The following is a 24,499-nucleotide window of genomic DNA, read 5'->3' on the forward strand; positions in this document are numbered from 1 at the left end:
TCAAAGCAAAGAACCAAGATTATGTGGAGCTAGCTTATAATACATTTGTACCCAGCTCCTTGTGCCTTTGCAAAGAATCAAATGTTAACTAAATAGCAAGAGGATTAAGTAGCTAGATCCTGAGTAAAACTAGAATCCCCATATGACTGTTTTTTAAATTCTGTATCCTTGGAAGTTTGGGCTAATGTGAGAGAGATCGCCAGTCTTTTCACAATGATCTGCTACTCGATTTTATGGTGTATGGTGTATAACTGTGTATGTGCTTACTGTGAAAACTTTGTAAGTCGTGTGAAAACTGAAATCCACTCGGAAAATTAGAAGACACTGTCTACTTAGGTACAAAGCCTGGTTTTTATATATATTTTTTCTTTTACAGGTACTTTATTTTGACATGACTTTTCAGTTCATACTTTTCGGTTCAGTACTTGGACACACGTGATTTAATTTGGTTCCCAAAACAATCCTATAGAGAAAGCAGGAGCGGTATTCATGTCCCCATTTTGTCGATGAGGAAGAAAAAATAACTTGGCTTGTGAGCAGGTCAACAGAGTCAGGGATTCTACCTGGGATTTTTGATTCCGTATCTGTTGCTTATTCCTTGAGTTACAGAACAGTGGAGCCAACCAGACGTTCACTGTTCTCTTCATTAAATGCCAGCTTAAAATGAATTTAACTTTTACAACATTGTCTCCGTTTACTTTGACGGAATTAACTTGTAATTGATGTTGCACTTGCTAAAACTTTCAGAATTAAATGTCCTGTTTCACAGCTCCTGAATTCGTCTCTCCTCTGTACACTGCCTCGTCCGATATGATCATTTATGTAGCATGTATTCAGCATTTGTTTATGACATTAAATGAGTAGACAGTTTGAAGTGAATTGAAATGAATTAGTGTTACAATTTTTATTATACCCCTGGTTCTCCACACTGACCTGCTGCAACACCATGACTGAGGACCCCTATTTTAACACCTAACAAAAACTGCTGGTAGACAGACTTTTTACTGATTTACATACATTATGCTGATTTATAAACATGAACCCCTTTTCCCGAAACCCAAAGAGTTAATTTTTTAAATGTTCGCTGTGAGATTGGAGTCGGGGTACAAATGACACTTCTGTTTCTTGTTTGTTGGAGAAACAGGGAGGTACAATCTAAGTTGCGAAATCAGTGACACACAGAGCACGAGTCACCTGCCTTCCGTTAGTTATGCGTCCTTTCAAAAACCAAGTGCCCGTTTCAGAAAAGACTGACTTTTGAGACGACAGACATCAAGCTACTCTTCTTGCAGGGTTCATTTAAAGCTCTGATGCAGACAGAGCTGGAAAATCCCTGACAGGTTTCCATAAGGAAGGTGTGCAATGTTGCCTTCCAGGCAGGCAAGGTGAAGGTCAGCCTCGTGACTCAGCTGCACCGGCTTGGTGCAGAGCATGGGCACCCGTGCCCAGCTCCGCTGGCTCCAGACCCTGGCTGAGAAGCCACCTTTCATTTTGTTCAACAGATAAAGAAGAGAATGTGAACACTTGAAAGTCAAATACCATAGGTACCTTATAGCTTTTCCACCTAAAGACCTGATGAACGCTAAGCACCTCCTTAGTCTCAAGGGGTAACGTCTCCGTTGCCACCAGTGCATCACGGTGCACCACAGTGAGCACGTGTGTACGTTGTCAGGATAAGCGTTTGACTCAGTTTATTGTCTTGTAATTCATTGGCCGAGACCTGTGGTTTGGTGCAAAGAGCACTCGACTTGGAATCAAAAGCCACTTCCTGTCTGGGTGGCTTATTAGCTGAGGGTAACCTTAGCATAGTTGGCGTGGGATTTCCAGATGGCGTCTTTTCTGCCTGAACAAAAATAATCTACCACTTCAGTAAGCCTTGGGGGTGCTGCCTGATCCACTTGAGACCCCTTCATCCTTTTCCTTTCTCTGTCTCTCTTTCCTTTTAAATAAATCACAACTCTGGTTCTTTGAGTGCAGCTGACCCTTGTCGGGTATTAGGGGAAGGCAATCTGGTCAGACTCACTAACGGTACTTTTTCTGATTGATTCATTGCATCGTTTTAAACTTTGTGTATTTCTTACATCATTGTTTGTAATAGCAGGCTGGAAACAACTTAAATGTCTATCCGTAACGAACTGTAAATCGTGGTACAGCTACACAGTTGAATACTATGTACATGTTACAGAAGTGGAGCTCTTGATGTACTAACATGGAAACTCTCTAAAATATATCTATCGAATAGAAAAGGCAAGCTGTAGAAGAGTATGTATAGTATCTCACTGTTACGTTTTTCAAAAAGGAAAAAGAAAAAAGTGTACGTGGCTGCCTAGTTTTCATATGCCCAGCGCCTCTGGAAACATAAGACACCGGTATCATTGGTTCCTGATGGAGAGGGGGAAATAGGTGTCTGGGGCCGGCAGGAGAGGAAGACTTTTCACTACCTTTTCATCAATAGATATTTTAAAAATGCAATAAATCCACGTGCAAAAAAGGATGTTCACAGCAGCATTTTTCATAATAGCTAAAAAGTAGAAACAATTCATGTCCATCAACTGGTGAATGAATAAATGGGGTGTGGTATATCCAGACAATGGAATATCATTCAGCAATAAAAAAGGAATGACGTACTTACACATTTACAACATGCATGAGCCTTGAAAACATGCTAAGTGAAAGAAACCAGCCACAAAAGGTCACACACTGTGATTCCATTTGTATGAAAATGTCCAGACTAGGCAGATCCCCAGAGACAGGAAGCAGATTAGTGGTTACCAGGGGCTGGGGGAGGGGGAATAGGGGGCGACTGCTGGTGACTGTCGGGTCTGTTTTCTGATGATGAAAATGTTCTGTAATTAGATGAGGCTGATGCTTGCGCAACTTTATGAATGTACTGAAACCCGCTGAAGTGCACACTTTAAAGGGATGAATTTTATGTTGTGTAAATTGTATCCCAGTAAATAAAATAAAAAACAACTTGGTGAAGTCATGAACATGGAAACTTTAAGAATCACCGTGAGTATATTAAACAGGGAACAACTTTCTTAAGTTTCCACCTAAGAAATCTTTCCGTCGTAAAATACTTTACGTAGTATCGCTGATGACGCCGGAAGACTTGGTATCCTTTAGGTACTTTCACTAACACCCACCAGTGATCTTTTTATTTTCTGGGGGAATATTGTTAACCCACATGAAGCCCTGGTTGATTGAATTTTAAGCAAAATAGCCGAAAAAAAGGATTTACAGTTATATGAGATTGAGAGATTGTGGCTGCAGGCCTTCCCCACTCCCTGCCACGAGGAGAGAAGGTTATGGGAGTTCTCAAAGGAGCCTCAGAATCTTTGGAGCAGCTGCCCTTCCTCTCGCCGCAGCTGATGTCAGAGCAACTCCTGCCCCTAACCTGTCTTGCCAGTGAGCCACCCCACACCCTTCCTTGGGCTCTCCTGGGTCAAGCTGAGTCTCGAGGTTTGAGGGGCCATTCCTAATCAGAGGGGGTTAGCCTTAGGGCTCTCGGGTGAGATCGGTGGACCTGACTGTGTGACCTCTCGTCCCCCAGTCACGGAGTGTTCACAGGTGCTGGGCCGTTGCCGTCATAGCATCGGCCTGTCCGTAGGCTGGTCAGATAACAGTCTTCTGTCAGTCTTCCCAACTCCAGGTGCCTAAACCTGAGCTCGTCTTGGGGTTGGGCCTGGGGGGTTGAGCACAATGTATCTTTGCTCAGGGGTGGGATAGACGACGCACAGCTCAGTTCTGCCGCCCCGAGACTTTCGGCCTGACCGTGCTCACTCAAGCGAAGTCTCTCCCCGAGCAGCCTTACCTCAGCCGAGCTGCTGAGTCCTCCTTGCAAGTGGCCTAAGAAGATGGCGTCTTCAGATGCGTGTCCTTGGCATTCATTCCGAATGAACTCATGCGACCCAAGACTAACCTGTGTTCTGGCCGGAGCTGTGGCTCCCAGTGATACAGGCAGCCTCTTCTCATTGTTGCTCTTCGTAGGCCAACTGAAGATCAGAGCTGTGAGCCGCAGGGGCCCCACCTCATTAATTAGTCTCATCGAAGCAAGGCCTTATTCATCGTGTAGGAAGGTCTGATCATCCGTTGGGCTCACTGGGCCCTTACTTGTAGGAGGGATGTAGGGAAGATCCCTCCCCAGACGAAGACTGAGCAGGAGACCTAGACCTAGTGGGTCTTTTATTTTCACTAGACGATCGAAAGGGCAGAGTTTTGTCCTCCGTAGGTCTCCGTCACGTGTTCATAAACCCTCCTTGTCCGTATGGGAGGTACAGCTGTCCCCTCTGGGCTGATTCCTCTGAGTTCCTAGGACTTTCAGCATTGTTCTTGGGTGCCCCAGTCATTCTCAGGCCCATAATCCTTGCAGCTGGGCTCTGGGCCAAGATCCTGAGCTCTTGTCTCTTTCCACATATCCCCTGTGGATTGGTAAACTTGAGGATAAATTCCTCTTTTGCAGGAATCTGCTTCTTGGGACATCCGTATTTTTAGAGTGAAATTGAATAAATAATAACACGTTGTGCTTACTGTGTGCCAGTCACTGTTCTAAATGTTGCCAGTATTTACTATTTCTCATGACAGCCCTGTTAAGGTAGGTACTCTTGTTATCCCCATTTTAAAGATGAGCAAATTGAGTCACAGAGAAGTTAAGTAATACTTGCTCGCACACAACCACTAAGTGGTGGAGGCAGGAGTTGATTCTAGATGTTCTGGCTCCAGAGTCCATGCCCTTAGCCACTGTGCTGTATTCCCTTGAAACTTTATGAAACAACCCCGTATTTAACCCAGGGCAAATTCTATGTTATTTGTCTTAGAACAATGTTGGTTGCTCAGACAATCTCGTATAAAGTTAAGACTTGAATTTCTTTCGTGGAAGCCTTCAGAAACAGTCATGGTCCAGTCTAAACCATTTCATCTGAGTTCCATTGAATGCGGTGATCACCGTCACTGTTCATTTGGGTTTCCCTACCTCCGACAATCTGGTCTTGTTTACGCTCGGTCCGTAGTCACGTGCTTGTTCTCTTTGATTGTCGCACTGCTGGAAAACCAACAGGAAATGTTGGAGTTTGAGGTGAACGTGATGTAATCTCTCCGAGGGCGTGACCTGTGGTGGCTTCTGCCACTCCAGCTACAGACTGCTTCTTGGGCTGTGTTTGCTGGACCTCGTGTCCCTGTCGTTCTGGTCGTGTGCTGCCCGCCTGGCACGGTGAACGTGCTGCTTGACTTCCAGAGCTTTGAAACGACTCGCTCGTGCTTCTGGAGTGTCAGCCGTTTCAGGGAGACCCTCTGCTCCTCCATCGACCGGGCCCTGCTCTCTCGGCCCCGTAGCAGCTGCCGCTTCCCACTGACCTCAGCTGAAGTGTACGGTCACTTTGACTAGACCCTGGCTGTAGCGTGAGAGAACCTACGAGGTGTCCCCTAGTCTCGGTGTCGGTGACTCAGGCACCCAGCCTCTGCCGATGATGACCAGAGGTCAAGGGACCGTGACCCCCATTGAGCATAAATAAACCCGCGAGCAGGTTTTCCGGCGTCGTGAGCAGAGCCCTTGCTGGCGGCAGCGTGATGTGCCCGGAGTGGCGCCTCGGGGGGCCCGACACCCGGGTTCCAGACCTAGAGCTGCTGCTAACGCAGTGAGGGAGTCACCCCCCGTCTCTGGGCCTTAGTTTTCCCGTCCGTAAGATGAGGCCTCTGAGGTCGCTTCTGACTCTGTCATCATGCGGTCTTGGTGAAGGTGGAGCCTGTGCCCCCGTGCCGCGCCCTCCCCGTGCACAGACTGACAGGGGCAGTGACCTCACGGCAGGGCGCACTGGCCTTTACTCCGTCTCGCCACTGAGTTTTCCGGTAATAGTGCCTGTCGTCGCCAACAGGGTAGCTCTTTCCGCAGAAAGTTCTTCACGTTTGCTCTCCCAGACGTGAGTCACCGCGGGCCAGCACCCTCCTGGGTCAGGCAGACAAACAATGGCCCTCGGCAAAACTTGACAGATGGGGACCAAGTGAGGCTTTCGATCCTCCAGGAACGCGATCGGCCCTGCTATCGAACCGTCAACCCTGCTGCCTGACAAAACCTAGACTTCCTGAGTGACGCCCAGATCACAGCTGGACGCCCTTCCTCCCGCTGTGCTCCCACACCCACTTCTGTGCCCCATGACCAACCCCGCAGAACCACTCATGTTTCCAACCTCTACCCTGAATTCTGGGGCTTTCCCCTGTTTCGGAGTTGAAAGCACCAGCGCATAATGAGGGGATGTAGTAATTCCAGTCCTTTGGTACATGAGCACAGGTTGTATGTTACTAGTTGAGATCTCACACCCCAAAGCAGGGCTCGTGAGTTATTACGATAACGCCTCTGGTCAAGGCAGTCGGTCCCAGGTAGCAGAATTAAGAGTAAGGAGATGGAAGCTTATTTGATCTGCTGTTCTGTCCTGTTACGGATACTAATCAGCTGGCTAAGTTATAGACTAGGGTCATGGAATGTTTAGCTCTCAAGCATCTATCAGAGGCTTGAAATGTCCATAACAGGTGGGCTTGGTGAATGCCAGGAGTTAGCATGATTGAAAGGGTGTTTTGAGTCATGGCACATGGCAACATGGAAATAAAACAGATATATCACAGGTGGGTGGTGGTGGTAGAAATAGACTGGAAGAGAATTTTAACACCGAAAATATGAGAAAGATTTATCCCTACAGGCTTCTCCGTTTCATGAAATATTCGTTTTCCTCTGATCTGAAATTCTGTATTTGTATTGTGTATTGCCTTCTAAAACTCTTACTGATTTCTGTTTCGTTTTGTTTATCGCTTTCTCTTTATTTCCTCTTTTAAGTGCCACTTCAAATATGTATTTTTAAATCTGAGATCATCGTAGTGGCTAACTTTGAAAGTCATTTGTTCATGTTGTCCTGGTGGTGATTTCTGGTTAGAAGCCCACAGAAATATCTCTGGGATGTGGTTGGTACGGTTCCTACATCTTGGCAAGAGTCTAGGAGCAGTATAGAAGGGGCAGGCTTTGGGGACAGGAGACATTTAAAATTAGTTACTGATCATGGAATGACATTTTCAAAACATCAAATGGCAGCGGCCACGGCACGTGTTTAAATGCTTAATCTCTGAGTCTTACACGGAGATTTTCTAAGCCCTGACGAATTCCCTGGAGTGAATTAGCGTTTGCAAGGTGCTTGGCCATTTCCAGGGTCTTCTGTTCCATGTATTTTGGCCATTTGTAACAGGTCTTCCCCTTTCACAGCCACCCTTTCCTTCGCTCCGAGATTCAGAGGCCCTTGGGGGAGGCAGAATTCCAGGTTTGCTTTCATTCGGGCCTTACCTGATATAATTGCCCCTCGTGTGGTTCCGGGGGGTCCCCTCGTTTTATTCTTTGACTGGTTGTGACACTGAGTTGTGACACTTAAGCGGTGACTATGCAAAATTTGGCTACTCAGTAAGAAAAAGTACTCTTTCCCACCCTGAAGGTTGACAGGAACATGAGATGGCAGAAGCTGTCCCGGGCTTCTTCTTGCCAGAAATACTCTGGAGAGCTCAACACTGAATCACACCGCGCCTCGGTGCATGACTAGGTGCCTGAATCGCGCAGTTGGAGTCACTCGGGAAGATTGTTGGTGGGGGGACTGGGGAGTCTGACGAAGTTAGATTGAGAAAAAACTTGCCGTGTGTTAATGCATTAGTAGTAGGCGTGGGGAGGAGAAGAAGAATGAAGAGAAAAATTAAGATGAAACCACTGATACATCCACAAAGACTCCATTCCAGCTTGTTACCATTCTCTTGCCTCTGGCGGCGACTCACAGCCAGTAGGTGAACCTGAGTACGTTTTCAGGTTTCTTCGGGAGAAGAAAACTGCAGTCGGGAGGAGGGTGACCACAGCCAAGCCGTGAGTGAGGAACTCCCGAGATGGGGGCCAACTAGGTCACTGAATTTGTCATGTTCGACTCTTAGGTTGCACCCCTTTGAACTTCGGAAGTTTGATCCTCCCAGTGGTATTTGTGAGGTAGAGATTCTGAGGTGCGATTGCAGGGCAAGAATCCCCACAAACATGATTCCACTGGAACCTCACCCTCATCCCTGGTTCTCTCTTGGCTTGACAACTTGGACCCTATTAAAGGGGCTTAGTTGTTGACATGTCAGAAGAACCTCCTTATAAAGCCCAAAATAAAGTGCCGTTTTTCCCCACAGCGGCTCCGCCTCCCACGTCCCCATCACCCAGAATCACGACCTCAGAGGGGTCACGGCTCCTCCCCTAAGCCGTCCTTTGGTCCTGCCCCACAGTGTCCCTTCCAGCTCTCCTCTCCGTGCCCACTGCCCTGAGTGCCCTCACTCAGGCTGGTGCCCGCACCATTCCTTGCCAGGCTGTGCACCCTCCCCTTGCGCGTGTCTGTGCGTGCCACCACGCTCTCGTCCTGCGCTCCCGCCCGCAGGGGATTGCGTCCTGCCTCTGGAGCGGGCCCTGCCCTGCTCGTACCTTTGCTCGCGCTGTACCCTTTCTTGGAGTGGCCCCTGCCCTTCTCTGTGTGCTGCAGTATCCCCTGTTCTTCAGGGACCAGGGCACATACCGTCCCAGCCATCTAGTCTTGTCCGGTCCCCCAAACCCGATGTGATCTCTGCCTGTAATAAATCTCGACACCACTTCCCATCTGTGTGGTCACACTCGCCGTGCTGTGCCTTGCATTGCTAGTCATCTGTATGTCGATCTTGGTACACTGCAAAGGAAGGACTGTCTCTTATTCTTTGTGACCAGCAAAATATCTTGCACTGCACAGTAGGACATGTGTTCAGCAAGTGCTCTTATACGATCAGCGAATGCGTGGGGCGGCACTCTCCACAGTTGGAGCCGAAGGCAGGTTAAATGGAAGTGCAGTGTGGTTGGGGGACAAGAGTGTGTAGACACGCAGAGGCAAGCGGAGCCTCAGGGGTCCCCACGCGACGGGGGCCCGAGGAGCTGCGATGCACAGCACTCACTGACAGGTCATCCTGATGTTCGCGAGAGCAGGGGAGGCCGGAAGGCCCGAAGTGTGGCCTTCACACGCTAAAGCGATTTGTTCATGAAACGCCAGCCAGCTCCACCAGCAGCGTAGGAAGGTGCTTTGTAAACAGGACAGTGATTATTAGGGATGCTGGTACACGTCCTGCTGGTGATGCGGAGTGAAGGTGGCTCAGACGCTGATGAAAGCAGTGCCCGTTCGGGTGTCTGCTGAGTGACCGTCAAAGCTTCGGAGCCACTGAGCCCCCCACTCTTCTTACTGAGAAGTTGATTTTCAGCTGTTTTGGTTTTGTGAAAGTTACAGCTTTGTGACTTGAGGACATGGGCAGTGGGGACAGATGTCAGAGCAGGTGTTGGTCACACCTCATGAAGCTCCTCGGAAGGCCGACTGCACCTGGTTGGCGCAGACTGCAGAGTAAATGCTGTTGTCGTCGTCCGAGCTCCCGGTCCACCCCGGCCGGTCGGAGTTGACTAATGAATGAACGGTCAGAAAGCAGTTCTCTCGTTTTTGTGTTTTTTCTCGTGTTTCGGGCAAGAGAGATTTAGGTGTATTTGCTCATTTAGTATGGCTCTCGGTCTGTCCGTGTTCTGTTGTCACCTTTCACTTCCTGGAGGAGAGCCTTGGGCGCGCCGAGCTCATTGTTCGTGGCACGGCGAGAGGGGCGTTTAAAAATACCTCAGCTCGGGCTTCCCTGGTGGCGCAGTGGTTGGGAGTCCGCCTGCCGATGCAGGGGACGCGGGTTCGTGCCCCGGTCCGGGAGGATCCCACGTGCCGCGGAGCGGCTGGGCCCGTGAGCCATGGCCGCTGAGCCTGCGCGTCCGGAGCCTGTGCTCCGCAACGGGAGAGGCCGCAGCAGTGAGAGGCCCGCGAACTGCGAAAGAAAAAAACAAAACAAAAAAAACCTCAGGTGTACCTAAAAATACACCTCACTAAAACTGAAAATTTAGGGTTCGTAAAGGTTAATCCTCTAATAAACTAAGAGCGTTTCCTCTGGGTGAAAAGTTTGAGTTTGTTTTAGGGGCGTGGCGTCCTGCAGACTGGCCAGTCTCCCTGCCAGAACGCAATCAGCCGAGATAAGAAAGGCTGCGGAGGCGTGGTGGGAGCGCAGCGCCCCTTCCCTTCTTTTCCCAGGCTTTCTTTCCTTTTTTTTTTAATCTTTACTTTCTTGACATGTAATAAATCTGCCTGTAACGTCCGGGGTTTTACCGTTATATCATTTTCCAGCTAACTAGGAGTTACTGACAGTTTTAGCTATCTTTTAGAGTAACTCTTTTTCTTTTAAGTTGGATGCGTACCATACTTTAATAATCCAAGACAGTTCAGCTGTGTTTCCTGAGTGTGTTTCATCTAACCCGTATATAACAATATTGCTGTGTTCTTAGTCATTTTTACATTTAAGGGTCCAGAATATATTTCGAATAACTTTTCATTAAACGTTTGAAGAGCGTAAGAGCCGGGAAGCTCATTGATTCATTCATCGTGAAGCGTGTATCGCTTACCTGCTGGTTCTGGGAGCAGGAAGCCAAGTAAATCATGATCCCGGCCCTCAGCCTGGGGGCAAGATGCATGAAGAGGGTGAAACCAGTGACGAGCGCTAGACGAGACATGGCCTGACCCGGAGCGCAGGTCGTCCCCTTTCCTTGAAGTTCAATGGCTGAAGCCACTTTTGGGTTCCAGGTGGGGCTACGTTTCCGTTTCATATGTGACTTGGTTAACACTTTCCACGTCTTTTAATTCATTTTTTCAACATAGAGTTTTCGCGGGGAACAAATTGGGGAAGAGGTAGGGAGAGCGGGGGTGGGGAGCATGTTTGCGATGTTCAACAGGGTGGCCAAAGAAGACGGCACTGAGAAAGTGACTTGGAGCAAAGCCTCGAAGGAAGCAGAGGAGCAGCTGGGAGAGGCTCCATGTTGAGGGGATGGCCGCCAGGACCCTGAGGTGGGGCGTATCTGGAGGGCGCAGGGGCCAGCAAGGCATGAGGGCGAGGGGGGCAGGGATGAGGCTAGAGAAGGATCCGGACGGGGGTTGGGGAGGGACTCACAGGCCCCTCCTAGAGCTCCATCCTGACGACCAGCCTCCGGCCAGTGGATGACCTGTTGAGCTGTTACAACATGTTAGGGCGCCATGTTTTCGTCCATATTTTTACATTCATTGTTCCTGACAGTGAAAAGCGAGAGATTCCGTTGGTGGGACGATGTCTCTTCCTTGGCGTTCATAGCGGGCGTGTATGTCTCCCTCCTGCCCTGCTCTGACACTAAGGAGATACGAGGCTAGGATTGCTGTCTTCAGTATTCTCCTCATCTCTGGTGCAGACCGAGTAGGACAGAGATAATGCCCTTGATCTGTATATTCATACTGTCTAATCCCTTTTAATTACACTGGTAGCACAAGTCTGTCTCTTATAGTTACTTTTATCATTAACGGCACAAAAATGAATTCTTCAAAGGACCAAATGCAAGCTCTTTAGGCATATAAAGTGGATTAATGAGGGTGGCTCAGCGTTAAGGTATGCCAGGGCCGAGTCCAAATTTTATTCCGGTACAGGGATCACTTTCTATGTGGCCTCTCTGGCTCTGGAGCTAATTTGGATGCTGAGTAGCCCCACAGGTATTTATATGTAGTGTTTGGTATTTTTACTGGGTCCTATTCTTCTCCCTTGGATCACCTAAAATGGTTAAGAATTTTCTAGTGGGATTAAGGTTGTGATCTCTGGGGAGGGGTGGGCCATCTGCTCTTGGTTATTTTTGTGTTAGCCGCTTCCCCTTAAATGTATGTTCACAACTGAGCCACAGCCTTATCAGCTGGGCTTGAGGGAAGACTGGTCTAGGTGCCGCTCCTGAACTTGGTCTCTAAGCCATGGCTTCCCATAGACACTCAGGTAAAACTGCATATTCTTTATCTTCTAGGAAGCACAGTTTTATTTGGGCACTGACTCTTATGATTTGTCTAAAAGATACTTTTCGACGAAATGATTTTAGCCTTGTCTATAAATAGTAAATCGTAGCTCGTCTCTGTTCTGTCCTTGCCTTCTTCGAATGCTGTTTCCAAGACAAAAGACTATTCTTATTCAAGTAAAATCAGCAGTTTGAGTGCCTTATTTCTTTTAATGTATAAGCATACTACTGTACTGTACATTTTCCAGGACATCTTATGAAGCTGAAAGAGATTGTGTGAGGAAGGAGGTTTTCTTTGTTGTTTTAGGAATTTTTTTGTTATTTATAAGATACAAGTCTTCATCTTGACAGTGCTATGAATCGAATTTAAAGTGTTTAGAAAAGGTCAATCGAATATGGAGCTGGAAGGAGGAAGATTTATAACTAAGAAGGTCCATACTGACTTAACCACATCTTCTCCTTTTCTGAGCCGTCTCTTTTCTTCCTGAAGAAATTGCTGTGATACTTTTGATATGACACATAGGTTATTAATTGTTCTGATCAGAAAAAGGGGCAAAGGTTCGGAACTTCTAGACCGTCATTACCGTGAGACTCTTCCTGACACCGAGGAAGCCCTTGGGCCATGGGCAAGACTCCCCTGGGATAGGGACTGAAGGACCACCAGTTTCCCCAGAAAGCCCGGTTCTCTGGAGTCAGCCTGCTGCCACTCTCTCCTGCGAAGCCAGGAATGTCGCCGTGGCTCCGTTGCCCTCTGCCTAAGTAACAGTCCCCTTTCTTAGCAACCAGGCACTTTGTCCCATCTCCCAGCTTTCAGATTAAGGGGCAAAGTATTATGATTATCAGCGGCAGTCTTTTGGAAAAATTGATTTTGAAAGCTTGTAACTGCTTGCCAATAATATATATATATATATATATATATATATATATATATATATTTTTTTTTTTTTTTGCCTGTCAATACTTAAACAGTGGAAATACTTTAAGAAATTTCTCTTTCGTTGTTTTAAGACGAATATGCTGTGATGGAATGCACTGCTTTAATGAATCAGTGTGCAATGCCTTCCCTGTTCCCAAGGGTTCAAGAGCCGTCTGTTTTTCTCCCCACCCCCCAGGAGCCATTTTACAGACATGGCACCACACGCCTGACTTGTGGTAATCGGCCAACATACATATTCTCTGGGTGTAGACAGCAGTCAGCTGTAGCAGTTGTTCCAGTGGGCCTTGAACTCACGTTAACTCCCTGTTTTATTTACTAATTAAATGACAGAATAGGGAAGTGTATCTCAAAGGTGACATACTTATAACACGCCCAACCTTGGTTTTTAAAGTGCACCAAATCCCGACGTTATTCTTATAGTAAATCTGGAGGCTATAACCGTGACTAGACAAATTACTGACACCTTCTAGATGATTTTTAAAATCAGGAACTATCATCTTGTGTCACATTAGGTTCATAGGTCCATGAAAGCAGTTGAGAAAGAAGTGCTCACAGAAAGAAGCCCCACAGTACCCTGAAATGGACTTTGTGTGGACACAATAGAGGCTCGGATAATTGGATGGATGAGAATCCGTTTTCAGGGACCATCCACATACTTGAGAGGACGTTTCAAGGACAAGAATTGATCCTTTTGTTATTGAACACTTACCGTCTGCAAAGTTGTGCAGATTTCATTCCTTTACCCTTTGGCCTTTTAGGTTGAGGATGGGGTGGGTGGGAGGGCAGTGAATTCACCCAGCATCCTCTCCAGGCAGGGATGTGACGGGAATGGGTGGGCGAGGGGAGCAGACCCGGTGGACTGGCTTCCTGAAATAACTGGGAAGTGGTAGTCAGAAGCCTTGGTCTAGGGTGAAACTGAACGTTTTGTACTTTTAATGACCACCAAACGACCGCCTGCTACTGTGCCACAACTAGAAAAGCTGAAAACGCATGTTGTGTTGGCTACCAGGTCAGAAGCCCTCTCTCTACGGTGCGAGAGGCAGAACGTGCTGCACGTGTTGTGTGCGACGTTCAGAAAAGCCCTGTGTCAGGACAGAGTGGCTCTGGGATAGGATCTGCCCGGGGTAAGTTAAGGGGCACGTAATGTTTCGTTTGATCATCTCTGTGCAGCCCTCCTGATCCCGGGTGTCATCTAAACCGGGTTACCTGTGACCAGCAAAAGCCAAAGGAGAGTTGGCGGGGGTTTTCCTAAACGCAGCGTACCGGCGAAGTTGCTAATAACATGGAACTGTTACCTGGTCTGTTTGTAAGGGAAAAACCACTTTCCGATTTTCTGTGAAATTCTCTGAAAGCCCACTTTTCAGTGACTCGTGAGCCCTTCCCTGTCGCAGCTGTGCAGGTGTTTATCCCCCACGTGGGGCGGCGCCTCCAGGTGCGCAGGCGCGACTGCTGCGCAAGCCTCCCTTTCATCAGCGAAGGCTTCGTTCCGTGTGTTGAATGTTCTCATACGTGGAGTGACTAACGTCCTGGTATGTTGCACTTAGCCATTGACAGACCAGAAATAACCTGCATTTTTTCCCATTTGAGTTGCTGTTCACTGTTTATACTATACATTATACCACTCAGGGAAAGCACATAGTTAGAAAAATGCTACCTGGTAATAATACTCACTTCTTCCTTAAATATTCTTATTTTGAGCCACTTGGGCAGGAGGGGAAAAATGAAGATTAGCAAGAAATCCATGAGAGAGTACATATAAAGCAGAAACAAGATTATTAAATACAAATTGGATCTTCTCTAATGAGGTTTATAGTAAAAATCAAAAAAACAAACGAAAAATCCCAGATGTTGCAGTGTTATATTTCTTGTATGTGTACATGATTAAATCGGAAGCCAAAACTTTTTATTGAGATACTGAGGTTTATATAGGCCCCTCTTAGAATGCTGGATGTACTTCAGGAATTTTCTGAAAGAGGAAGCTTGTTTATTAAGTGAAGAATGATGTGTCTTTTGAAGCAGGCATAGCAAGAAAATCAGGCTACCATCTTGGAATAAATACCTAAAATTTGACACATTTCCAACTGCATTCCAACCGGCTAAGTCTTATAAAGGACTGTCAGTTAGACATCAGCACCTTAGGGTCACAGGCGCTGCCCCTTGATTTTCTAAAACAGAAATCTTTGTTATAAAATGATTAGTCAGGGACTTCCCTGGTGGCGCAGTGGTTGAGAGTCCGCCTGCCGATGCACGGGACACGGGTTCGTGCCCCGGTCCGGGAAGATCCCACATGCCGCGGAGCGGCTGGGCCCGTGAGCCACGACCGCTGAGCCTGTGCATCCGGAGCCTGTGCTCCGCAACGGGAGAGGCCACAACAACAGTGAGAGGCCCGCGTACCGCAAAAAAAAAAAAAAGATTAGTCAGAGAGCTTCCCTGGGGCAAACATGTCCTGGACAAAGGCAGGAAGGGAAGTAGTGTCCTACTGGTATGTATCCAGTGTTTCATCTCACGATTGATGACGCCCTTTCCCAGATAACAGCAATAGGTCAAGGCAAACAGATCTGGAAGTTTTGGGAGGTTAAAAGGTTTTGTATTTCACGAACTTAGAAATTGCTAAGGGGGTAAAAAATTGTTCCCTGAGAGATACACCTCACCTAAGTCTATGTCATTCACTAAGATTAAAGAGAGCCCCAAAGAGGAGGTAAAAATGCCACCTTCATTTTTTTCTCTATTCTTTTATTTCTAACAAGGGGAAAGAAGGGGAAGCGTAGAGCTTCTCTCTCCTCATGAAGTCAGTGCTTAACTGTGGCTCATTTGGTGCAGCCCACAAATCAGGGTATTTGCTGTCTTTTAGGAACCTGTCAGCATTGTCATTTATAAGCCGTTTCCTTAGAGTTGTTAATCTCTTAGAGGATAAGTAGTAACGAAATATTTTGCTCTTCTGCACATTGTCGATATTTTATGCAGAGGTCTGATGTGGTAACTATCTCATCAGCAGGAATGTATTACTCCAGCTTCTTCCTAAGTACACTGTGTGAAGGTTTGAAATAGTTTTGGACCAAATAATCATAAGGTTAGAAAACCACAAGGTAAGCTCATTCCCGTTGCCCAAAGTTCCACTTACTGGATTTATTGCAAAAAGGTACTAAAGTTCATGAATTTGACATCGACATTGTTAACATGCTTTAAGTATTTCCAGCCTGTTTACTTCTTAGGCAATAACGCCTGCATTCCTAGAAGTGCCTATTTTATCTTGACAAGTAAGTGTTCGCACACACATGAAAGAGGCTCGAGGCAGCTGTGGAAAGCTGTTCTAAAGGGTGTGCCCTTTGAAATCTGTCACTCATCTGGATACACACTCTCTGGGTTTAAGTACACATTGGCGGGGAGTATGAGATGACCCTGGGCTTTTCATACTGAAGAAAGAAAAAATAATAATGCCTACAGCTGGGACTCAAAAACACCAAGTGGTGGGGCTTTCCGTAGTGGTGTTCACTGAATTTCCCTTCTGCTTGGTTTTACGACCCTGCACTGTAGGTGTGATAAAGTGGTGAACAGATTCGGTGACTCCATTTTCAACACTCTCTGGTTCTGCCATGTTCATTGCTAAGCCATGGATTAGTTCATCGTGTGGATGCCTAGAAACTCTTGGGCGAGTCGTGTTCTAGAACGATAAAAATAACCAATGAAGAACTTGGCATTGGTAGAATAGTAGTTTGAAAGTATGTGGTTTTAAGGCGGGAAAGGCTTGGCAGGTAAGATCTCTCTGGTAGTATGAAACCATAGTGGTTTTCCTTCTCTCCAAAAGCTCTAAATGGAATCCACTGTGTCTTCTGGTAGTTTGTTTTTTTGTATGACGTAAGTACCTGTATTTTTACCATAAAGCTAGGATTCAGAAATACCATGAGACAGAACCATCCCTTAGGTGGGTCTCTGTATGGTACTCTAGTACAGAAATATTTAGAATCCATTTCTTCTTTGAATGACATCAAAAGAGAGTGATATTGGTGCTTCCCTGGTGGCGCAGTGGTTGAGGGCCCGCCTGCCGATGCAGGGGACACGGGTTCGTGCCGCGGAGCAACTAAGCCCGTGAGCCATGGCCGCTGAGCCTGCGCGTCCGGCGCCCGGAGCCTGTGCTCCGCAACGGGAGAGGCCACAACAGTGAGAGGCCCGCGTACCGCAAAAAAAAAAAAAAGAGAGAGTGATATTAAAATGAGTTGGGTTCAGACTTACTCTAAATAGAGACTTTGGTAAGAGAGAAGGAGGGATTTTCAAATGTGGTCCAAGAAGATAGTCTCTAGCCACGCAGGAAGCCAGCGCTGTCTAATCTTACAAATTCTGACTTCCTGCCAAATGGCATTTAGGACCCACTGATAATTTAATTTCCTGGCACTTACTGTTACCGGAGATTTATTTGGTTTCTCTACACAGCTCTAAACAAGAAAGTAACTCTTCGCTGAGTGCACAGTTTCAATATGGAAGAGCTAATAAGACAAGGATTTTATGTGACATGTGAAAGGCCAACAAGAATGAATTAAGGAGAGTGATTTTCAACGTTCTATCCCTGTGACAGGCGCCCTTTCCGGTGTACACGGGGGCTAAAGACAGTTTAAAACCTGCCTTAAGTAAACAGTGCGTAGTTCAAGGAGATGGAGATGGACCCTGGTTTCATCATGTCTCTACTTTTCCTTTCTAACCCAGTTATGTAAGGGAACACCCCGGTTTTCTTTTGGGGGAAAAGTGCCGGTAAGAACCATTCTCTAGTCTCAGTAAATCTCTGAACTGGTACGTGACTGTCCCAAGCACCTGTCTTCGCACAAGACTGTCACTGCTTGGCTTCAGTCGTCAGGTGTCTGGAGAGCCGATGGGCCTGGGGCGCTGCTCACCTGCCCTTGTCAGAGGCTGGTCTGAGTGCGAGTCCCCTGCCTTAGCCCAGCCCCGGCGGTGCTCAGACACAGGGTGTGGTTTCCTTAGCTTGCTCTGCTGTTTGGTTGCCTACAGCAACAGGATCCAAACAACTTGGACATGTGTTTGTATTAAAAAAAAACTGGGAATGGGACCCGAAGTGGGAGTCTGGGGCTGGCCAGTTAGTGGAAGAGCTGCGGTGAGTACCGGGCAACTGCTCGTTTCTTTTCCCTCCTTCTTTCTCTCTAAATTACTCCTGGGGTGTTGTTCACTTGCACAATAACCACGTTTGTGGGTAGTTGGAGAAATAGTCTCTGTTTTCCTGTTTCCTGGGCAAATTAAATAATTGCTGTCTATTTACCCGTGTAAGTTTCTTTCTCAGGGAGAGAGGAGGAAATTAGCGTCTGCTTACAGAAGTTGGGAGCTAATAGAAACTCACATTTGGTACCTCTTTGGTGGCAGGATTAACAGAGTGCTCTTTAGTGCCTGTGATTCCGGGGGCGGGAGTGGGATGGGGTGGGGTGGGCTGGGAGGGAGTAGTTATATGAAGGCAATGGAAGGGGTTCTTGGATAACCATTTTCCCCCAAATTATACTTGAAAATTGCAAATGTCCTAAATCGTATAGGTCATTGACTGTATTGACCCTTAGTTGCTTAAACAAAGGGGGATTTGATTTTGGCGCATCACAAAACCGAACGTCACCGTGACAGATAGTTCACAAAACTGGCCGGTATGCGTCAAGAGTGCCTTTTCAATAAGTCCTCTCTTGCCTGATCGCTTGGGCCTCAAAAGTCAGTAAACTATCTGGGAAATAATTCTTTAGGATCTTTTCAGGGATTAAAAAGTGCTCTGGCAGACTTAAAAGCCGCCATTTAAAATAAATTAATAAGCATTGCTTACGTGCCTAGCGTGGTCCAGGGTCAGCAGTAAGTTTCTGTTCAGATGAACTGCATTTTGCAGGTAGGAGGACAGCTGGGTGTCCGGGAGGATGCTCTCCCCCGCTGAGAAAGTTGTAGGCGGGGGTTCCTGGTTGGGTCTCTAGTGAGGGCCTGGGCACCTCCCTCCCTGCCAGCTGGGCTGCCCGCCTGCAGACTCGGCCCAGAGAGCTGTGTCCTTGTCCTTTGGTGTAGGCTCGGCCTCCCCTCTCCTGCCTGCCCCGTCCCAGCCCTGCCCTCACTCACCCCACCACTTGGGGCCCCGTGCCCGCCAGAACCCCTGTTCCCCTCCCCCAGTGTCCTCTGTGAGGCAGCACTGTGTTGGGATGGCCCAGCAGGACTCTCTCTCCCGGGGCCCCAGGGACTCACCGCGGGGCGCTTTCGTCGCAGGAGTCACGGTGAAGCGCCTGTCGCCTGGGTCCCGTGGTGGCCTCCCCAGAGCCCCTCGGGCCACGCTCCAGCCTTCCCGTTGGTCATTTGTCCCACCTGCTCGTCCCCCGCAGGTCCCTCCAGCTACAAGGTGGGCACCATGGCTGAGAAATTCGACTGCCACTACTGCAGGGACAACCTGCAGGGAAAGAAGTACGTGCAGAAGGACGGCCACCACTGCTGCCTCAAGTGCTTCGACAAGTTCTGCGCCAACACGTGCGTGGAGTGCCGCAAGCCCATCGGCGCCGACTCCAAGGTAGCGGCCGCGGGGGCGGGCGGGGCTGAGGGTGGACCTGGACGGGGCACCGGCCCTTCCGCTCGGGCTCTGGTGTGAGGGACCATGTCGTCTTGACGGGACGCCCCGCTCACGGCGTCCGGCCCCCTGCTTGGTTCCCAGGAGGTGCACTACAAGAACCGCTACTGGCACGACACCTGCTTCCGCTGCGCCAAGTGCCTCCGCTCCTTGGCCAATGAGACCTTCGTGGCCAAGGACAACAAGATCCTGTGCAACAAGTGCACCACTCGGGAGGACTCCCCCAAGTGCAAGGGCTGCTTCAAGCCCATCGTGGCAGGTACCGGCCGCACTCAGCCCCGGGGCAGCCAGGGAGGAGGCCCTGGGGGCAGACGTGGCGTGGGGTTGCTTGCGGTGATGGGGCTGGTGCTGCTGGGAGCCGCGGCTGGAGTTCAGCGTATATATGCACGCATATATATACACGTATATATGTGTACACATATATGCTCGCACACACGCACACACGGCAACTAAAGAACACTGGAGAGAACTGTCTGTGGCAAGAGAAGGAAGTGAAAAGTATGTAGCGCTTTCTCACTTGGGATAGTAAGTGATCGAAGCATGCTTCTTCCTTAGGGTGTAATTCCGGGTCACGTAGTCCCCCATTGAATCTCGGAGTCCACAAAGGCCATGGGGGGTGGGGGGGCGGGGATTCAGGCATCTGACCCTAAATCACTACAGCCGGGGTCCCCTCCCTGACAGAGTCTGGGTTGGCATGACCACAGGAGGACGCGGTAGAGAAGCCCCTGCGGGTAGGTGACTGGAAGCGTGAGGCCAAGAACTGCAGGGCCTGCATTTCCTCCCCTCTGGAGGGCCCAGGACGGCGCCAGCGGATGCAGCCCCCTGCAGAGCACTGTCAGTGGGGCTACCCCATCTCTTCCCCCCCGCAGGAGATCAGAACGTGGAATACAAGGGCACCGTCTGGCACAAAGACTGCTTCACCTGCAGCAACTGCAAGCAAGTCATCGGGACGGGAAGCTTCTTCCCTAAAGGGGAGGACTTCTACTGCGTGACTTGCCACGAGGCCAAGTTTGCCAAGCACTGCGTGAAGTGCAACAAGGTACGTGTCAAGGGAGTTCTGCGCTGACCGTTGCTTCTAGAGGCGTTTGACAGTTTGCAGAGCACTTGCACACACACTATCCCATTCCATCCTCACGACAGCCCTGTGACGTAGGGATTATTATTCTCGTTTTACAGATGATGAGACTGTGGTAGTAGAAAGCCACGCCCAGGCCAAGGCAGGCTGTCCGCGGGCACACCGGCCCTGGAGGCCGGCCTCCTCCCCCCAGTTGCTGTGTAGTAACCTCGCACAGGGGCCTGCCTTCTCTGAACCCCAGTGTCTTCATCTGTAACTGGGGGATAATAATAGCGCCTGCCTCCCATGGCCGTTGTGGCGATTCAATGAGATATTGTAGACCAGAGCGCCCAGCACAGTGCCTGGCACGTAGTAGGCACTCAACAAAATGGTTGTTGAATCTGAATCCGGTGCTACACTCCCTGGTCTAGGCCATCACATCTGGAGGAATCACTTACCAGGATCAGCCCTGGCATGCCGAGTGCTTTGTGTGTGTTACCTGCTCTAAGAAGCTGGCTGGGCAGCGTTTCACCGCTGTGGAGGACCAGTATTACTGCGTGGATTGCTACAAGAACTTTGTGGCCAAGAAGTGTGCTGGATGCAAGAACCCCATCACTGGTAGGCTAAAGAGTCCTTGCTAAGTCTGCCAGGCTAGGTTTTGCGCATGGTAACCATCTCTCATTTTCCTACGTCGTCGGTTTCATCCACAAAGGCCCCAAAGAATGCCCTCTCCCCCTGCCACTGTGGTCCCGAAGGCCCCCAAATAGTTTGGATTCTCCCCCAGGCCAGGTTAGCCTTTGCAACACAGAACACTTCTGACGACTGCCGACTAACTAACGCTGCTGCCGGAGATCACGAGCCTGAGACCCACGGCCACGGGCAGGCACTGCGCGGGGATGCTGGGGGGTAGGGGTGGGGGGAGAGGAGCGGGGTGGGCTGGGGTGGGGGAGGGGAGGGGAGGGGAGGTGGGGGAGGCCGGAGAGCGAGAAGCTGGGATGAGAACACCCCATAGCGGAAGGCTAGCTCAGAGGTGCCAGTGGGCAGATTTTTTTGCGATCAGGAGCCGAGCTAATCACTTCATTCCTCATCTCGCGGCCGCGGTCCACGTGCCCTGGGCCCTCTCCCCCGCCTCCAATTTTCCCATCTCCCGGGGAGCCTTGAAATGTACATTTGAGAAGACTTTTGCCATCCTCAGGGAAAAGGACTGTGTCAAGAGTGAGCCACCCAGTCTCTAAAGCTAGGAAGCCCCCAGTGTGCCACGGGAAACGCTTGCCTCTCACCCTGTTTCCCAGCGCCAACCTCCGGGGCAGGCATCCGGGTGGAGAGAGGACTTGTCCCTCGTGGGTGGTGGTTCTTTATAGAAAAAATCGAAGCTTAGCAGCTCCTCGAGGCCCGGTAAGTGCACACCCCACAAACAGCCCAAGTTTGCCTCCTGGTGGCCACTTTGATGCCATGGCCCTGACCTAAATCAAAGAAACTGGTTGTGCTGGGAGGTCGGTGCGCATCAGTCACAGGGCGATGGCGGTGGCAGGGGATGTGGGTTCTGGAGAGCAAGGGGGCCCTCGACTGAGCTCTGGCATCTTCTCAGGTCCCGGCGGCGCGGGGGACGGTGCGCGGTGGAGTGGGGGGCCGGGCGCCGGGCGGACGCTGCCCGCGTGCTTGTCGGCTCCGTGAATGGGCAAGGCGGCGGCCTGGCTGCCACCTGTGTCCACTCAGCTGTCGCTTTTGTTTGCTTTTGTTTCCTCCACAGGGTTTGGTAAAGGCTCCAGTGTGGTGGCCTATGAAGGACAATCCTGGCACGACTACTGCTTCCACTGCAAAAAATGCTCCATGAATCTGGCCAACAAGCGCTTTGTTTTCCATCAGGAGCAAGTGTATTGCCCCGACTGTGCCAAAAAGCTGTAAAGTGACAGGGGCTCCTGTCCTGTAAAATGGAATTTGAGTCTTGTTCCTCGCGTCCTCGCCCTCTGCCCGGCACCACCCATAGGGCGAGAGCGGCCTTTCACCTCTTCAGGGTTGCTCCTTCTGTCTTTTCTCCCATTTTACAGTTATTACTCAAGTAAGGGCACACAGTGATCATTATTAGGATTTAGCAAAAAGCAACCCTGCAGCAAAGTCAATTTCTCCATAGCTGCAATTAGCAAACGAACACTTAGCTAGATTGACTCTTCTGCATGTTTATCATAGAGCAGAAAAGTGCTGACCATGTAGCTGCTTAGTGACGTAAGCAAGAAGCCTAAGAGATAAAGCCCCCCACTGAGATGCCTCTTGTGGCTCAGCTGGGACCCACCGTGTCGGTCACACGACACATCAGAGTTGCAGCGGCTGCTCCAACTCGGCTGCTCACCCTGTTCTGTGAGCAGAAAGAACTTAGCGAAATGCATGGTTTAACTTCCTCATCAGAACCTTCCTTCTGTTCTTTTGTGCTTTCAAAAGACTAACACGGACTTCCAGAAAATTAACATTTGAATTTAGCTGTAATTCTCAACTGACCTTTTCCCCTGTACTAACGTTTGATTTCCCCGTGTGGCGTGTTTTCTGAGCGTTCCTACTTTCAAACATGGAACGTGCAGGTGACTTGGAAAGTGCAGGCAGATCTGAGAAAACAAACAAGCCTGTTTCAGAAGAACGTCATCACAGTGAATACTTCTGGAAGCTTAACAAAACTAACCCAGCTGTCCTTTATCTTTTTTTAATTAACAATATTTTCGTTTTAATTAATAGCAACATAGCTTATTGGGTTTGGAGACTTGCATGGAAATATTTTAGCCCCCTCAGACGTTCCTGCAGTTTTGAAAGTCATCCTACAGAAGTAACCATAAGACTCGAGAGGGGTAGGTGAGCAGGCGCCAGGACTGTCATTGACACGGATATGACATTTCCCAACAGTGACAAGTGGAATCCCTTGTAACATAGTACTTGTCTGCTCTGTGTCCGTGTGTTAATAAGCAGGCCCGCCAAGTCCCTTCTCTTGGGATTCTAAGGACTGTTCCTCAAGAGCTTAGCTGGCTCTCTGGGGGCATGCGGAGGCCACTGTCCCCGCAGGCAGAAGCGGATTTCCACGTAGCGCTTACCTGAGATGCAGGATCACCTACTTACTGTATTCTAGCTACATTGTTATATTACATAGTATAATGAGACGATATCAAGAGTACACATGTAATGACAGTGCATATTAACATTCTCGTAGGAGTGGTTAGAGAAGCCGATGCCTCATTTCTACATTTTGTCATTAGCTATGATCATCTGACAGTTCAGTGTATCCTTTCAGAAATAAAGCAGCATATAAATAACTTGCCTCCCGACTTCTAATTCTGTCCGGCGCAATTGTTCCGAGGTGATACTGCTGGTCCAGAGACCTGAACAACTAACTTTTCCTTCCTTCGAGGACGTGCTCAGTTCAGTGCGGTTGAGTGCAACTACACGAATTACAAGATAAAACCAACCTGTAACAGCACTTGGATCCAGTTAAAAACAGTAACAAAAAACCCCATTCTGACCCAAAATAACATTTCCCAGATGTTCATATCCCTTAAAAAAGAGCACACTGATTTCCTTTGGCCAGGGGGCTGGAGGCGGGAAGGGAACTGCAGCTGAAGTTTGTCATCGAGAAGTCATCCCGTCCCTATTTTGTTGGCTGCCCTTTCCCTGTGCCCCCCACCCCGCCCCAGAGCCCTGAGCTGTGGCGAACGCCGCTGTGCCCTCCACTGCCGCTCCTCCACCGTCGGAAGAAGGCACCCCCCTCGAGGCTGCCGCTCATTTGGGAGGATGCTCACTGGGGCCTCTGTATCTCAGGGGTGGGGGGCGTGGGGACGGTGTGGGCAGAGGTGGAGGTAGCTTGCAGATCACAGCCACACCCACGAGGCTCAGGTTCTTCGGGTGTCCAAGCCGTCCACGCCACGTGGTCGTTTCAGGATGGCGTTGGGTGCCCAGTGACATGGGTGTCTGCTGCAGACTCCTCAGGTGGAAGGGTCCCCAGGATACTTCAGCTAAAGGCTGAGGCAGGAGGAGAGGGCCTCATCTTTGAGGAGCCTCACGCCCGGG

At 49.1% G+C, this 24,499-nt stretch overlaps 1 protein-coding gene across 2 annotated transcripts in view; it reads left to right on the top strand.

Moving 5' to 3' along the window:
- The window catches only part of FHL1 (four and a half LIM domains 1), a 60,618-nt gene extending 36,874 nt beyond the window's left edge, over positions 1 to 23,744 (top strand). The window contains exons 1-6 of one of the 2 annotated variants that reach the window (XM_082864451.1): positions 19,163 to 19,344; positions 19,486 to 19,660; positions 20,271 to 20,440; positions 20,887 to 21,073; positions 21,651 to 21,850; positions 22,206 to 23,744. In XM_082864451.1, the coding sequence (XP_082720577.1) occupies positions 19,189 to 19,344; positions 19,486 to 19,660; positions 20,271 to 20,440; positions 20,887 to 21,073; positions 21,651 to 21,850; positions 22,206 to 22,289 (972 nt within the window). In that variant the 5' untranslated portion in view covers positions 19,163 to 19,188 and the 3' untranslated portion in view covers positions 22,290 to 23,744. Of the gene's footprint in view, positions 1 to 19,162; positions 19,345 to 19,485; positions 19,661 to 20,270; positions 20,441 to 20,886; positions 21,074 to 21,650; positions 21,851 to 22,205 lie in introns of those variants that run through there. The other variant, XM_082864450.1, reaches the window with a different exon arrangement.
- The last annotated feature ends 755 nt before the right edge of the window (positions 23,745 to 24,499 follow it).

The sequence above is a fragment of the Leucopleurus acutus genome (genome assembly GCF_964270905.1).
Source record: "Leucopleurus acutus genome assembly, chromosome: X".
Lineage (NCBI taxonomy): Eukaryota > Metazoa > Chordata > Mammalia > Artiodactyla > Delphinidae > Leucopleurus > Leucopleurus acutus.